Source organism: Nerophis ophidion, linkage group LG16, assembly GCF_033978795.1.
Source record: "Nerophis ophidion isolate RoL-2023_Sa linkage group LG16, RoL_Noph_v1.0, whole genome shotgun sequence".
Classification (NCBI taxonomy): Eukaryota; Metazoa; Chordata; class Actinopteri; order Syngnathiformes; family Syngnathidae; genus Nerophis; species Nerophis ophidion.
Genome location: NC_084626.1, coordinates 23227101 through 23241571, shown reverse-complemented (window position 1 = coordinate 23241571; position 14471 = coordinate 23227101). Strand labels below are relative to the sequence as shown.

The 14471-nt window shown below is 40.6% G+C and overlaps 1 protein-coding gene across 2 annotated transcripts in view; it reads left to right on the top strand.

The window, feature by feature from the left end:
* LOC133535176 (contactin-4-like) overlaps positions 1 to 14471 on the top strand; it is a 645232-nt gene that overhangs the window by 611344 nt on the left and 19417 nt on the right. For both annotated transcript variants that reach the window (XM_061874742.1, XM_061874741.1), the window contains 3 exons: positions 3980 to 4050; positions 11935 to 12169; positions 13467 to 13582. In XM_061874742.1, coding sequence (XP_061730726.1) covers positions 3980 to 4050; positions 11935 to 12169; positions 13467 to 13582 — 422 coding nt within the window. The remainder of the gene's footprint in view (positions 1 to 3979; positions 4051 to 11934; positions 12170 to 13466; positions 13583 to 14471) is intronic.

The following is a 14471-nucleotide window of genomic DNA, read 5'->3' as shown; positions in this document are numbered from 1 at the left end:
AAATTTACAAATGTTGCTTGTATAACACCGAAAGGCAGTTGTACTTCCGGTTCAACGCTTATGCTGAGCGAACTTGTCCAAAAGATAGTGCCATAGCACCAACAGTAACACTTATCCAATGTATTTGCTTGTTTTTTAAAAATATCTATTTGCATTATGGCCGTCAGCAAGAAAGAATCTGCGCCTACATATGATGATGATGTTGGATTAGATTTATGTTGCGCTTTTCTAAACACTTAAAACGCCGTACGAGAGAATGCCAAGAGTGACCGTCCCAAGAGCAGCCAGTTCAGTTTGAGTTTCGTTCTGCATAGCCCCCCGAAGCTCATACTTGCCAACCCTCCCGGGTTTTCCGGGAGACTCCCGAAATTCAGCGCCCTCCAGCTCCATGCGCACCTGAGTGAGGACAGCCTGTTTTCACGTCCGCTTTCCCACAATATAAACAGCGTGTCTGCCCAATGACGTTATAACTGTAGAATGATCCAGGGCGAGTTCTTGGTTTTTTATGTGGGTTTATTGTAAGGCAGTTTCATTAACGTCCTCCCAGCGCGGTAACAACACACAACAACAGCAGTCACGTTGTTGTCTACCGTAAAGCAGTTTTTCTGCCGTAAACAGCAATGTTGTGACACTCTTAAACAGGACAATACTGCCATCTACTATACATGCATACGTGACAGTAACATCTACGGCAGGGGTCGGGAACCTTTTTGCCTGAAAGCCAGATATTTTAAAATGTATTTCCGTGAGAGCCATATAATATTTTTTAACACTGAATACAACTAAATGCGTGCATTTTTAAGTAAGACCAACATTTTTAGAGTATACGAAATACATTTTTATTTTTAATAAAATTGTTATTCTGAAGCTTACCAATAATAAATAAAATACTTCTTACCATTAGTGGCTTGTTGAATATAGAACATAGAAAACGGATGGATGGATTAAAATGTTTTATATTTTTAACGTTATTTTTTACACTGTGATTACCAGCGGAATTATTCATTACATATCGTGTTAAGCAACGTCAGCTAAGATTTATATGAGAGCCAGATGCAGTCATCAAAAGAGCCACATCTGCCTCGAGAGCCATAGGTTCACTACCCCTGATCTACGGCTTTTAGAGAGTGCACTGCACAACTGCGCACACAACAAGGAGACAAAAATGGAAGATTCCAGACTCTAGTGCATTTGATGAAAGCACTTTTGTGCGCGCCACACAGCAATGCATCATCAGAGAGGGTGTTCAGCATGGTTAGAAAAATAGTGACAGAGAAAAGAACAAGGATGGACAATTCAACCCTTAACTCAACAATGAGTAGATGAGTGTTGTGTGTGTATATGTGTAAATAAATGAACACTGAAGTTCAAGTATTTCTTTTATATATATATATATATATATATATATATATATATATATATATATATATATAATAAAAAATATATATATATACATATATATATATATATATATATATATATATATACATATATATATATATATATATATATATAATAAAATATATATATATATAGCTAGAATTCACTGAAAGTCAAGTATTTTATATATATATATATATATATATATATGGAATACCTGACTTGGTGAATTCTAGCTGTAAATATACTCCTCCCCTCTTAACCACGCCCCCAAACAGCTCAGCAACATGGCGAGCAGGCACCATTGTGGCTTTAATCTCCATGCCGTCGTTCTATAACTACTGAACGCCCCGACACTTTCCTCCCGGTCACCAGAGAGGTGTTTCGTGTCTACTCATTCATATCTATGTCTCACATTGTTGTTGCACACTGTGGATATTATCCTCTCTCCTGGCTTTTTAATCTACTTGCTAATTTCCTCCTCTCCGCTGATTACTCTCTGCTGTAAGGCAGTTCCAGTCAGACAAGACCTGGGCAAATTAAGGCTTTTCATTCCGCCCCGCCGGACATTCCCGAATAATTCTTCTAGATCTTTAAGATGGAAAGTGTGGCCTCATTATGATGTGCAGTGATGTTCTCTAATGACCGTAAATATTTAACTATATTAAGTATTTCAATAGTTGGTATCTGCGCTTTTGCATGATAAACTATCAATCAATGTTTATTTATATAGCCCTAAATCACAAATGTCTCAAAGGACTGTACAAACCACCACGACATCCTCGGAAGAACCCACAAAATGGCAAGGAAAACTCACACCCAGTGGGCAGGGAGAATTCAAATCCAGTGGGACGCCAGTGACAATGCTGACTGTGAGAAACCTTGGAGAGGACCTCAGAAGTGGGCAACCCCCCCCCCCCCCCCCCCCCCCCCTCTAGGGGACCGAAAGCAATGGATGTCGAGCGGGTCTAACATCCATCCATCCATCCATCCATCCATCATCTTCCGCTTATCCGAGGTTTGGTCGAGGGGGCAGCAGCCTAAGCAGGGAAGCCCAGACTTCCCTCTCCCCAGCCACTTCGTCTAGCTCTTCCCGGGGGATCCCGAGGCGTTCCCAGGCCAGCCGGGAGACATAGTCTTCCCAACATGTCCTGGGTCTTCCCCGTGGCCTCCTACCAGCTGGACGTGCTCTAAACACCTCCCTAGGGAGGCGTTCGGGTGGCATCCTGACCAGATGCCCGAACCACCTCATCTGGCTCCTCTCGATGTGGGTCTAACATGATACTGTGAAAGTTAAATCCATAGTGGCTCCAACACAGCCGCGAGAGTTCAGTTCAAGGCGGATCCAAGACAGCAGCGAGAGTCTCGTCCACAGGAAACCATCTCAAGCGGAGTCGGATCAGCAGCGTAGAGATGTCCCCAACCGATACAGGCGAGCGGTCCATTCTGTGTCCCGACGAGCGGTCCATCCTGGGCCTCGACTCTGGGCAGCCAGTACTTCATCCATGGTCATCGGACCGGACCCCTTCCACAAGGGAGGGGGGGACAGAGGAGAAAAAGAAAAGAAGCGGCAGATCAACTGGTCTAGAAAGGAGGTCTATTTAAAGGCTAGAGTATACAGATGAGTTTTAAGGTGAGACTTAACTAGTTACTATGGTAATCTAATTAGTTGCTATGGTAATCTACGTCACAGCATCTCAGATGAGGTACCGAGCAGTGTGGGTGGGGAGCGTTTCCACGGAGTGTTTTCAGAGCGACCAACCTGAAATGTGGGTGTGAGGGATAGACACTGAAGTAGATTTTTACAACAAAGTTCCAAAGCTTAGTGATGTATCAGATGGAGGCTGCGAATCTTTGGAAATCCCACAAATCGATTCAATATCGATTCTTGGGGTCAAAATCGATTTTTTTTTTTTCAATTCAACACGATTCTTGATTCAAAAACGATTTTTTTCTGATTTAAAAGGATTCTGTATTCATTCAATACATAAGATTTCAGCAGGATCTACCCCAGTCTGCTGACATGCTAGCAGAGTAGTAGATTTTTGTAATAAAGCTTTTATAATTGTAAAGGACAAAGTCTTATCAACTGATTGCAATAATGTAAATTTGTTTTAACTATTAAACGAACCAAAACTATGACTTATTTTATCTTTGTGAAAATATTGTGGAAATTCTAGGCATATGCTAATTATTTTGCGAAACGAGTTTGACCCGGCGGAAATTCTAGACATGCGCTAATAAAAATAATATTTGGCGAAACGAGTTTGAGCCGGCGGTAATTGTAAGCATGCGCTAATTATTTTGCGAGTTTGACCCGGCAGTAATTCTAGGCAGGTGCATACTATGTACCCGGCAGCGATTCAAGGAAATATGGTACTTGCCAACCGGGGGGTGCAGGGGGTCGCAGTAGGGTATATATTTTGTAGTATTTTTTGGACATAGTGACTAGACACGGATACAAGAGCCGCAGGTTGCAAACCCCTGGCTTGTTCTCTCTGTCTAATTCCCAGGTATCACATTAAGCATGATTCTATGTAGGTTTTTTAGGCATAAATCCAAAGCAAGATTCAAATGTATGCCTCTTTTCCCCCACTAGCTCCAATGGTCACACCAGCTAACGTGAGCGGTGGCGGTGGGAGTCGTTCGGAATTAGTCATCACATGGGAGGTAAGCGCACTCAGGATGCATGTCAGAAGGCTGTATTCTTAAAATATATGTTACAAATGTATGGCAATAAGGCATTTTTGTGGTCACAAAAAAGGTTAGTGAGTCATGTTTAGTATTTAGTCACCCATCCAAATCACCAAAAATGATGCCCACTGCTCCTCTCACCTCCCAGGGGGTGATCAAAGGGATGGCTCAAATGCATAGGACAAATTTCACCACACCTAGTGTGTGTGTGACAATCATTGGTACTTTAACTTTACTGTAGGATCAGGTGTCCTAATCACTTGGCCTGGCCACATGGACGACACAGTCTGGTGTGGATGAACTTGACTGGCCTGCACAGAGTCGTGACCTGAGCCCCATAGAACACCTTCGGGGTGAATTAGAACGTAGACTGAGAGCCAAACCTTATCGACCAACAAAAACAGACAGAGACAGAGACTGGTACGGATGAACTTGACTGGCTTGCACAGAGTCCTGACCTGAACTTGATAGAACTCCTTTGGGATGAATTAGAACAGAGACTGAGAGTCAGGCCATCAGTGTGTGTCCTCACCAATGAGCTTTTGGAAGAATGGTGGAAAATTCCTATAAACACACTCCACAACCTTGTGGACAGCCTTCCCAGAAGAGTTGAAGCAGTAATAGCTGCAAAAGGTGGTCCGAGATCATATTGAACCCTATGGGTTAGGAATGGGAGGGCACTTTAAGTTCATATGTGAGTCAAGGCAGGTGGCCAAATACTTTTGGCAATATAGTGTACTTTTTTACCATTTAATTCAATGCATTCTTTAACACTCCCAGCTTTGTATTTGTTTCATTCTTTGACATAAAGGCAGCTTTGGAAATCTAGTAATAATAAAGGCTCCCTGCTAATGTGCACAAAACTTCCACATAGACTTAATTTTTTTTTAACCAAAATTGTTAAAGGGGAGCATGTAAAGACTGAACCTTGCTGGTCGAAGAATGGCTCCCCGTGTCTCGCACAAAACTTCTAACTGCTCCTCAAGTGGTTATTAATAATATGTACAAATTGTAAATGAACCAACACATAGGACTTATTTTTTTTTAATCAAGGCAATTCCTCAAGGCCTATGTCCGCAGGCCGGATCAAAAACCTGTTTTCATGCATTCGAAATTGTGAATAAGTAGCTAAGGATTAAATCAACAGATTGAGGGTCCTGTATTGGACCAAGAAAACCCTGTAAGAAAAATGTCCAAAAAACACCGCCAATATTTTATTTACATGTCGCGACCTGAATATTGACCAAATATGAGTGATATTGTTATCATAAACGCAAACGCAGACGGCCTATTTGAGCGATGCATTGATATCAGTTTAATGGTAGTAGACAAATGTGGTCATGGACCGACAGACCTGTCGACTTTGACCTCCCCGAGGTGGCGAAAAAGACACAAAAAGACGCTAGTTGCAGCCCCTTTTTTAAACCTTCCGTGAGGATTGCAATTGAATCTTCATCTAAACCGTATGTGTCAAAGTCAAAGTGATTTATCTGTGGGGCCCCGGGATGACAGCTCATTTTATGTTTCATCTGACCACAGAACTTTCATCCAGAAGGTCTTATCTTTGTATATGTGATGTCAGATGAAAAAAAAATGGAGGTGTTTGGCCGCAATACCCAGCAATATTTTTGGAGGAGAAAAGGTTAGGGCTTTAATCCCAGGAACACCACGCCCACCGTCAATCATGGTGGTGGTAGTATTATGCTCTGGGCCTGTTTTACTGCCAATGGAACTGGTGCTTTACAGAGAGTAAATGGGACAATGAAAAAGGAAGATGACCTCCAAATCCTTCAGGACAACCTAAAATCATCAGGCCAGAGTTTGGGTCTTGGGCGCAGTTGGGTGTTCCAACAGGACAATGACCCCAAACACATGCCAGAAGTGGTAAAGGAATGGCTAAATCAGGCTAGAATTAAGGTTTAAGAAAAGGTCTTCCAAAAGACCTGACTTAAATGTGTGGACAATGCTGAAGAAACAAGTCCATGTTAGAAAACCAACAAATTTAGCTGAACTGCACCAATTTTGTCAAGATGAGTGGTCAAAATTTCAACCAGAAGCTTATGGATGGCTACCAAAAGCGCCTTGTTGTAGTGAGACTTGCTAAAGGACATGTAAGCAAATATTAACATTGCTTTATGAATACTTTTGACCCAGCAGATTTGCTCACACTTTCAGTAGACCCATAATAAATTCATAAAAGAACCAAACTTCATGATTTTTTTTTTTTGTGACCAACACTCTTTCCCAAAAAAATAAGAGTTGTAGAAATGATTAGAAACTCAAGACAGCATGACATTATTGTCTTTACAAGTGTATGTCAACTTTTGATCGCGACTGTATATATAAATATACTGTGTATATATGTATATATATATATATATATATATATATATATATATATATATATATATATATATATATACACATACACATACATATATATACACATACATGTATACATATATACACAGCCGGGCCCCCAGCCAAATATTTTTAACCCAATGCGGTCCCCCTGTTGTGATCCGATGGTCGGATTATCACATATTGTAGCTTTGTTCCTTTTTTCACATTCTGTTGTTTGGACTTCCTTATTTCCTGTTCACTTTGTCACCATGACTGCATATTGTTTCCACCTGCTACTCTTGGTTCCCGCACGGCTGTTTCTACTGATCACTGCCTTATATAAGCCTGCTCCTTTTCGTTCTTCGGTCTAAGATCCTAGTTTGCTTTCCCGCAACAGTTGATGACTTGTTTTTTATGCTCTCACTTGTTAGCTCTCACGCTACGCTTCATTTTATTCCTAGCTTTCATGCTATTTGTTTTTTTTCCCTTTTGTGCCTTTGTGCCATGTATTAGTGTATCTGTTTGTTTCCCTCGCCTTCATGCTAGCGCTTTTGTTTGCCGTTTCTGTCTAGCACCAGTATTTTTGTTCCTAGCCTTTTTATTAATTTAATAAATCCTTTATATCTTACCTTTCGCTGTGTTCTTGCCCGACGCATCCACGGAGGAACAAATCCGGCATTGCTATGCCACACAAGTCTCACACCCCCAGTCAAAAAGTTTGGGGACCCCTGTTCTAGAGCTTGACTAAAATTCCTTAAATCATTGTTTCATGCCAGGTTGTATTTTTTGGCAAATTCTGTTCTGAGAATCTTTGAAAGTTTGATTAGTAATTAACTGAGACATCCGGATGAAGGTTAGACTTTTTTAAGAACAGGTTTAATTATAATTTTTTTTAAATGGCTCTGGTTAGATTGATTAATTGATTGAAACTTACATTAGTAGATTGAACAGTACAGTACATATTCCGTACAATTGACCACTAAATGGTAACACCCCAATAAGTTTTTCAACTTGTTTAAGTCGGGGTTCACGTCAATCAATTCATGGTCTATAGCAGGGGTGCCCACACTTTTTCTGCAGGCGAGCTACTTTTCAATTGACCAACTCGAGGGGATCTACCTCATTTATATATATCATTTATATTTATTTATTTATGAAAGAGACATTTTTGTAAACAAGTTAAATGTGTTTAATGATAATACAAGCATGTGTAACACATATAGATGTCTTTCTTTCACAAAGACAAGAATATAAGTTGGTGTATTACCTGATTCTGATGACTTGCATTGATTGGAATCAGACAGTAATGATGATAACGCCCACATTTTCAAATGGAGGAGAAAAAAAGTTGTCCTTTCTGTACAATACCACATGAAAGTGGTTGGTTTTTGGCATCTAATTCATCCAGCTTCCATACACTTTACAAGAAAAACATTGGCGGCAAATTCCGTAGCTTGCTTGATTGACATTCACGGCACCCGAGGGTCTTGTGAGATGACGCTGGCTGCTGCCACTTCATTATTATGAAAAAATGACAGAGAGGAAGGCGAGAAACACTTTTTATTTCAACAGACTTTCGCGCCGTCCCTTCCGTCAAAACTCTAAAGGCCGACTGCACATTTCCTATCTTCACAATAAAAGCCCTGCTTCATGCTGCCTGCACTAACAAAATAAGAGTCTCAGAAAGCTGGCGTGCACAAGTGATGTGCGCGCCAGCTTTCTGAGAGATCGCTTGTGCACGCCAGTTTTCCGAGACTCTGTATTTAGTTAGCGCAGGCAGCATGAAGCAGGGCTTTTATTGTGAAGATAGGAAATGTGCAGTCGGCCTTTAGAGTTTTGACGGAAGGGACGGCGCGAAAGTCTGTTGAAATAAAAAGTGTTTCTCGCCTTCCTCTCGGTCATATTTTCATAATAATGATCTTGCAGCAGCCAGCGTCATCTCACAAGACCCTCCGGTACCGTGAATGTCATTTAAGTGACGTCTTGGTGAAGATTGATGATCACTCATTTTTAGGTCTATTTTTTTTAAAAGCCTGGCTGGAGATGGACTGACACACCCCCCGCGGTCGACTGGTAGCTCGCGATCGACGTAATGGGCACCCCTGCTCTATAGAGTAGTCGGTAAATGAACACTGATTGTCTATGATGAGCACAGCATTTTTATACCAAATGGCTCTAATAAACAAGTTAAAGAATTCGAAGATAACTTAAGATGCCAGTTCTGAAAAAACACCGCAAACTGTCCGAATTGGCATCGGTCATCGCGGCTCCCTTTGAACGCCTGCACATTTCTTTGATGTTGGATGCCAAATGACTTCAGGAGGTGGTTGAGTTGGTCTCAAACAGAGACAATTTTTAGTCCAATAACGGGGGTGATAGAAATACTCGGTTCAATAGCACAATGACAGCCTGCTTTCTTGGAGTTGGAGAGGGAACTCTGGCATTGAAGAGGAAAAATTCCTTAAATTTTAACACTTGCTTTTCACGCCAATTACTCTGTAATTTGTGTGATCTTTAAAGGCCTACTGAAATGAGATTTTCTTATTCAAACGGGGATAGCAGGTCCATTCTTTGTGTCATACTTGATCATTTCGCGATATTGACATATTTTTGCTGAAAGGATTTAGTAGAGAACATCGACGATAAAGTTTGCAACTTTTTGTCGCTAATAAAGAAGCCTTGCCTGTACCGAAAATGTGAGCCACCAGCAGTAAGAGCAATTTGGACCGAGAAAGCGACGATTTCCCCATTAATTTGAGCGAGGATGACAGATTTGTGGATGAGGAAAGTTACAGTGAAGCGCTAAAAAAAAAAAAAAAAAAAGGCGGCGGCAGTGGGAGCGTTTCAGACGTAAATAGACAAATTTCTGGAAGATCCCCTATCTGCTTATTGTTTTAATAGTATTTTAGTGAGATTATGAAGTCATACCTGAAAGTCGGATTGCTGCGGTGAACACCAGTGTCTCTGAGAGAAGCCGAGGAGCCAAGATCACAGCTGCCTTTTTGAGCTGCAGGATGAGGTCGCGTAATCCACTCAAGTCTCCGTTAAGAGCCGACTTAATATCACAACTCTCCCATCCAAAAACTTGCTGGTTAAGAAACATGTTCGCTTGACCGCTCTTTGTTAAAGCTTCACAACAAACAAAGAAACACCGGCTGTGTTTATGTTGCTAAAGGCAGCTGCAATCCACCGCTTTCCACCAACAGCATTCTTCTTTGATGTCTCCATTATTAATTGAACAAATTGCAAAAGATTCAGCAACACAGAAGTCCAAAATACTGGGTAATTATGCGATGAAAAGAGACGACTTTTAGCCATAAGTGGTGCTGGGATAATATGTCCCCTCCAACCAATAACGTCACAAGCACGCGTCATCATTCCGCGACGTTTTCAACAGGAAACTCTGTGGGAAATTTAAAATTGTAATTTAGTCAACTAAAAAGGCCGTATTGGCATGTGTTGCAATGTTAATATTTCATCATTGATATATAAACTATCAGACTGTGTGGTCAGTAGTAGTGGCTTTTAGTAGGCCTTCAAGCTCCTGTTGGGTTTGCACAGTTGCTTAGTGTTCAGCATGTCCACCTCGCAGTCAGGTGGTCAAGGCTGGAGTTGAAGTTAAAGTTAAAGTACCAATGATTGTCACACACACACTAGGTGTGGTGAAATTGGTCCTCTGCATTTGAGCCATCCCCTTGATCACCCCCTGGGAGGTGAGGGGAGCAGTGGGCAGCAGCAGTGCCGCGCCCGGGAATCATTTTTGGTGATTTAACCCCCAATTCCAACCCTTGATGCTGAGTGCCAAGCAGGGAGGTAATGGCTCCCATCTTTATAGTCTTTGGTACGACTCGGCCGGAGTTTGAACTCACAACCTCCTGATCTCAGGGCGGACACTAACCCAGGGGTCACCAACCTTTTTGAAACCAAGAGCTACTTCTTGGGTACTGATTAATGCCAAGGGCTACCAGTTTGATACACACTTCAATAAATTGCCAGAAATAGCCAATTTGCTCAATTTACCTTAAATAAATAAATCTATATATAGATAAAAAAAAAAAAAAGGGTATTTCTGTCTGTCATTCCGTCGTACCTTTTTTTTCGTTTTACGGAAGGTTTTTTGTAGAGAATAAATGATGAAAAAACACTTAATTGAACGGTTTAATAGAGGACAAAACACACAAAAAATAAACAATTAAATTATGAAACATAGTTGATCTTCAATTCCGACTCTTTAAAATTCTAAATTCAACCGAAAAAAATGAAGAGAAAAACTAGCTAATTCGAATCTTTTTGAAAACATTTTTAAAAAAGAATTTATGGAACATCATTAGTCATTTTTCCTGATTAAGATTAATTTTAGAATTTTGATGACATGTTTTAAATAGGTTGAAATCCAATCTGCATTTTGTTAGAATATATAACAAATTGGACCAAGCTATATTTCTAACAAAGACAAATCATTATTTCTTCTAGATTTTCCAGAACAAATATTTTTAAAGAAATTAAAAAGACTTTGAAATAAGATTTAAATTTGATTCTACAGATTTTCTAGATTGGCCAGAATATTTTTTTTGAATTTTAATCAAAGTTGAGAGAAATATTTCACAAATATTCTTTGTTGAAAAAACAGAAGCTAAAATGAAGAATAAAATTAAAATGTATTTATTATTCTTTACAATAAAAAAAATACTTGAACATTGATTCAAATTGTCAGGAAAGAAGAGGAAGGAATTTAAAAGGTAAAAAGGTATATGTGTTTAAAAATCCTAAAATCATTTTTAAGGTTGTATTTTTTGTCTAAAATTGTCTTTCTGAAAGTTATAAGAAGCAAAGTAAAAAAATAAATGCTTTTTTTTTTTCAAACAAGTGAAGACCAAGTCTTTAAAATATTTTCTTGTATTTTCAAATACTATTTGAGTTTTGTCTCTCTTAGAATTAAAAATGTCCAGCAAAGCGAGACCAGCTTGCTAGTAAATCAATACAATTTAAAAAATAGAGGCAGCTCACTGGTAAGTGCTGCTATTTGAGCTATTTTTGGAACAGGCCAGCGGGCGACTCATCTGGTCCTTACGGGCGACCTGCACAGTTCAGTACATATTCCGTACAATTGACCACTAAATGGTAACACCCGAATACTTTTTTCAACTTGTTTAAGTCGGGGTCCACGTTAATCAATTCATGGTAAAAATTTCGGTTGCATTGGCCGGGAAAAACTTTACGTGGACCCCGACTTACACAAGTTGAAAAACTTATTGGGGTGTTACCATTTAGTGGTCAATTGTACGGAATATGTACTGTACTGTGCAATCTACTAATAAAAGTATCAATCAATCAATCAATTGTCTTGATACTAGAGATGTCCGATAATGGCTTTTTTGCCGATATCCGATATTGTCCAACTCCTAATTACCGATTCCGATATCCTAAGTCAAGGATGGCTTTGCCTCTCGCCATGACTGAATTTGGTTCTTGGGATAATACTTCACGTGTGACATGTTTGTGTATTTGCTGTCCCAGCCTGTTCCAGAAGAGCTACAGAATGGACCAGGGTTCGGCTATGTTGTGGCTTTCCGACCCCTCGGTGCCACAGGTTGGATGCAGGCCGCCGTACCGTCTGCCGACACATCCAGATACGTCTTCAAAAACGAAAGCATCCAGCCCTTTTCACCTTTTCATGTGAAGGTCGGAGTTTACAACAACGAGGGCGAAGGTCCCTTCGGAGCGGTGGCGACTATCTACTCGGCAGAGGAAGGTGTGCATTGTGGCTTCCGCCAACGCTTTTTGCTGACTCAGCTATATATACAGTGGGGCAAAAAAGTATTTAGTCAGCCAGCGATTGTGCAAGTTCTCCCACTTCAAATGATGACAGAGGTCTGTAATTTTCATCATAGGTACACTTCAACTGTGAGAGACAGAATGTGAAAAAAAAATCCAGGAATTCACATTGTAGGAATTTTAAAGAATTTATTTGTAAATTATGGTGGAAAATTTGGTCAACCATTCAAAGCTGATACTGATAGAAAGAGGTTTTGGCTGAAAATCTCACGATACATGGCCCCATTCGTTCTTTCCTTAACACGGATCAATCGTCCTGTCCCCTTAGCAGAAAAGCAGCCCCAAAGCATGATGTTTCCACCCCCATGCTTCACAGTAGGTATGGTGTTCTTGGGATGCAACTCGGTATTCTTCTTCCTCCAAACACGACCAGTTGAGTTTATACCAAAATGGATACATGGATGATACAGCAGAGGATTGGGAGAATGTCATGTGGTCAGATGAAACCAAAATAGAACTTTTTGGTATGAACTCGACTTGTCGTGTTTGGAGGAAGAAGAATACTGAGTTGCATCCCAAGAACACCATACCTACTGTGAAGCATGGGGGTGGAAACATCATGCTTTGGGGCTGTTTTTCTGCTAAGGGGACAGGACGATTGATCCGTGTTAGGAAAGAATGAATGGGGCCATGTATCGTGAGATTTTCAGCCAAAACCTCCTTCCATCAGTGAGAGCTTTGAATGGTTGACCAAATACTTGTTTGGTCACCTTATTTGGACCGGTGTTTTTTATACAGATAACAAGTTCAAACAGGTTCCATTAATACAGGTAACGAGTGGAGGACAGAAGAGCTTCTTAAAGAAGAAGTTACAGGTCTGTGAGAGCCAGAGATCTTCCTTGTTTGAAGTGACCAAATACTTATTTTCCACCATCATTTACAAATAAATTCTTTAAAATTCCTACAATGTGAATTCCTGGATTTATTTTCCACATTCTGTCTCTCACAGTTGAAGTGTACCTATGATGAAAATTACAGACCTCTGTCATCATTCGAAGTGGGAGAACTTGCACAATCGCTGGCTGACTAAATACTTTTTTTGCCCCACTGTATTGATCGGAGGAGTGGCCTTGCAGGATTTAGGGGGAAAACGCATGTTTCTGTTCTTCTGATGAAAGAAAAAAAAAAGCGCAGGAAGTACTTTTTAATGTTCCCTCTTTGAGGGCTCTTCAAAAATGAGTGCTCCTTCTAAAGTCTTTATGCATCAACTTCAGAGCCCGGCCGAGCACCAACGAGGGTACGTGCCAAGAGCCTCTCAGCATCCCAGATTGAAATTGCATGGAAGGCTCTTCCCTGGAATGCAAATAAGAAAAGAGTGCTGGGCTATGAGGTAAACTACAGTGATATTATGTTCCTCGTTTACTGTTTGCATGCTTTCAGTGCTTGGGAATGTGTGTGCGTGGAAAGTATGTTTGCGTGGCTCTCTTGTTCTCCTTTATTATTGATGAACGTCTTAGGCTCATGTACAATACCTTGGGCAAAGGAGGGAGAAAAGCTTGCATGCATAATAGTCCGCACTAATCCCTAGGCTTTAGGGTTCTTCATTGTCTTTCTTGTTACTTAAAGTCCTACTGAAATGAGATTTCCTTATTTAAACGGGGATAGCAGGTCCATTCTATGTGTCATACTTGATCATTTCGCGATTTTGCCATATTTTTGCTGAAAGGATTTAGTAGAGAACATCGAAGTTAAAGTTCGCAACTTTTGGTCGCTAATAAAAAAGCCTTGCCTGTACCGGAAGTAACAGACAATGTGCGCGTGACGTCACGGGTTGTGGAGCTCCTCACATCTGAACATTGTTTACAATCATGGCCACCAGCAGCAAGAAAGCGACAAATTCCCCATTAATTTGGGCGAAGATGAACGATTTGTGGATGAGGAAAGTTAGAGTGACGCACTAGAGAAAAAAAAAATTACATAAGTGAGAGCGATTCAGATGTTATTAGACACATTTACTAAGATAATTCTGGAAAATCCCCTATCTGCTTATTGTGTAACTAGTGTTTTAGTGAGATTATAAAGTCATACCTGAAAGTCGGAGGGGTGTGGTGACCGCCAGTGTCTCTGATGGAAGCCATGGAGGAGCCAAGAAAGTCGTAGCTGCCTCTTTGACAGCTGCAGGAAGACACAAGCTCCGCTCATGTCTCCGGTAAGAGCTGACTTATTAGCACAATTTTCTCACCGAAACCTGCCGGTTGACATGTGGTAGTGAAACATGT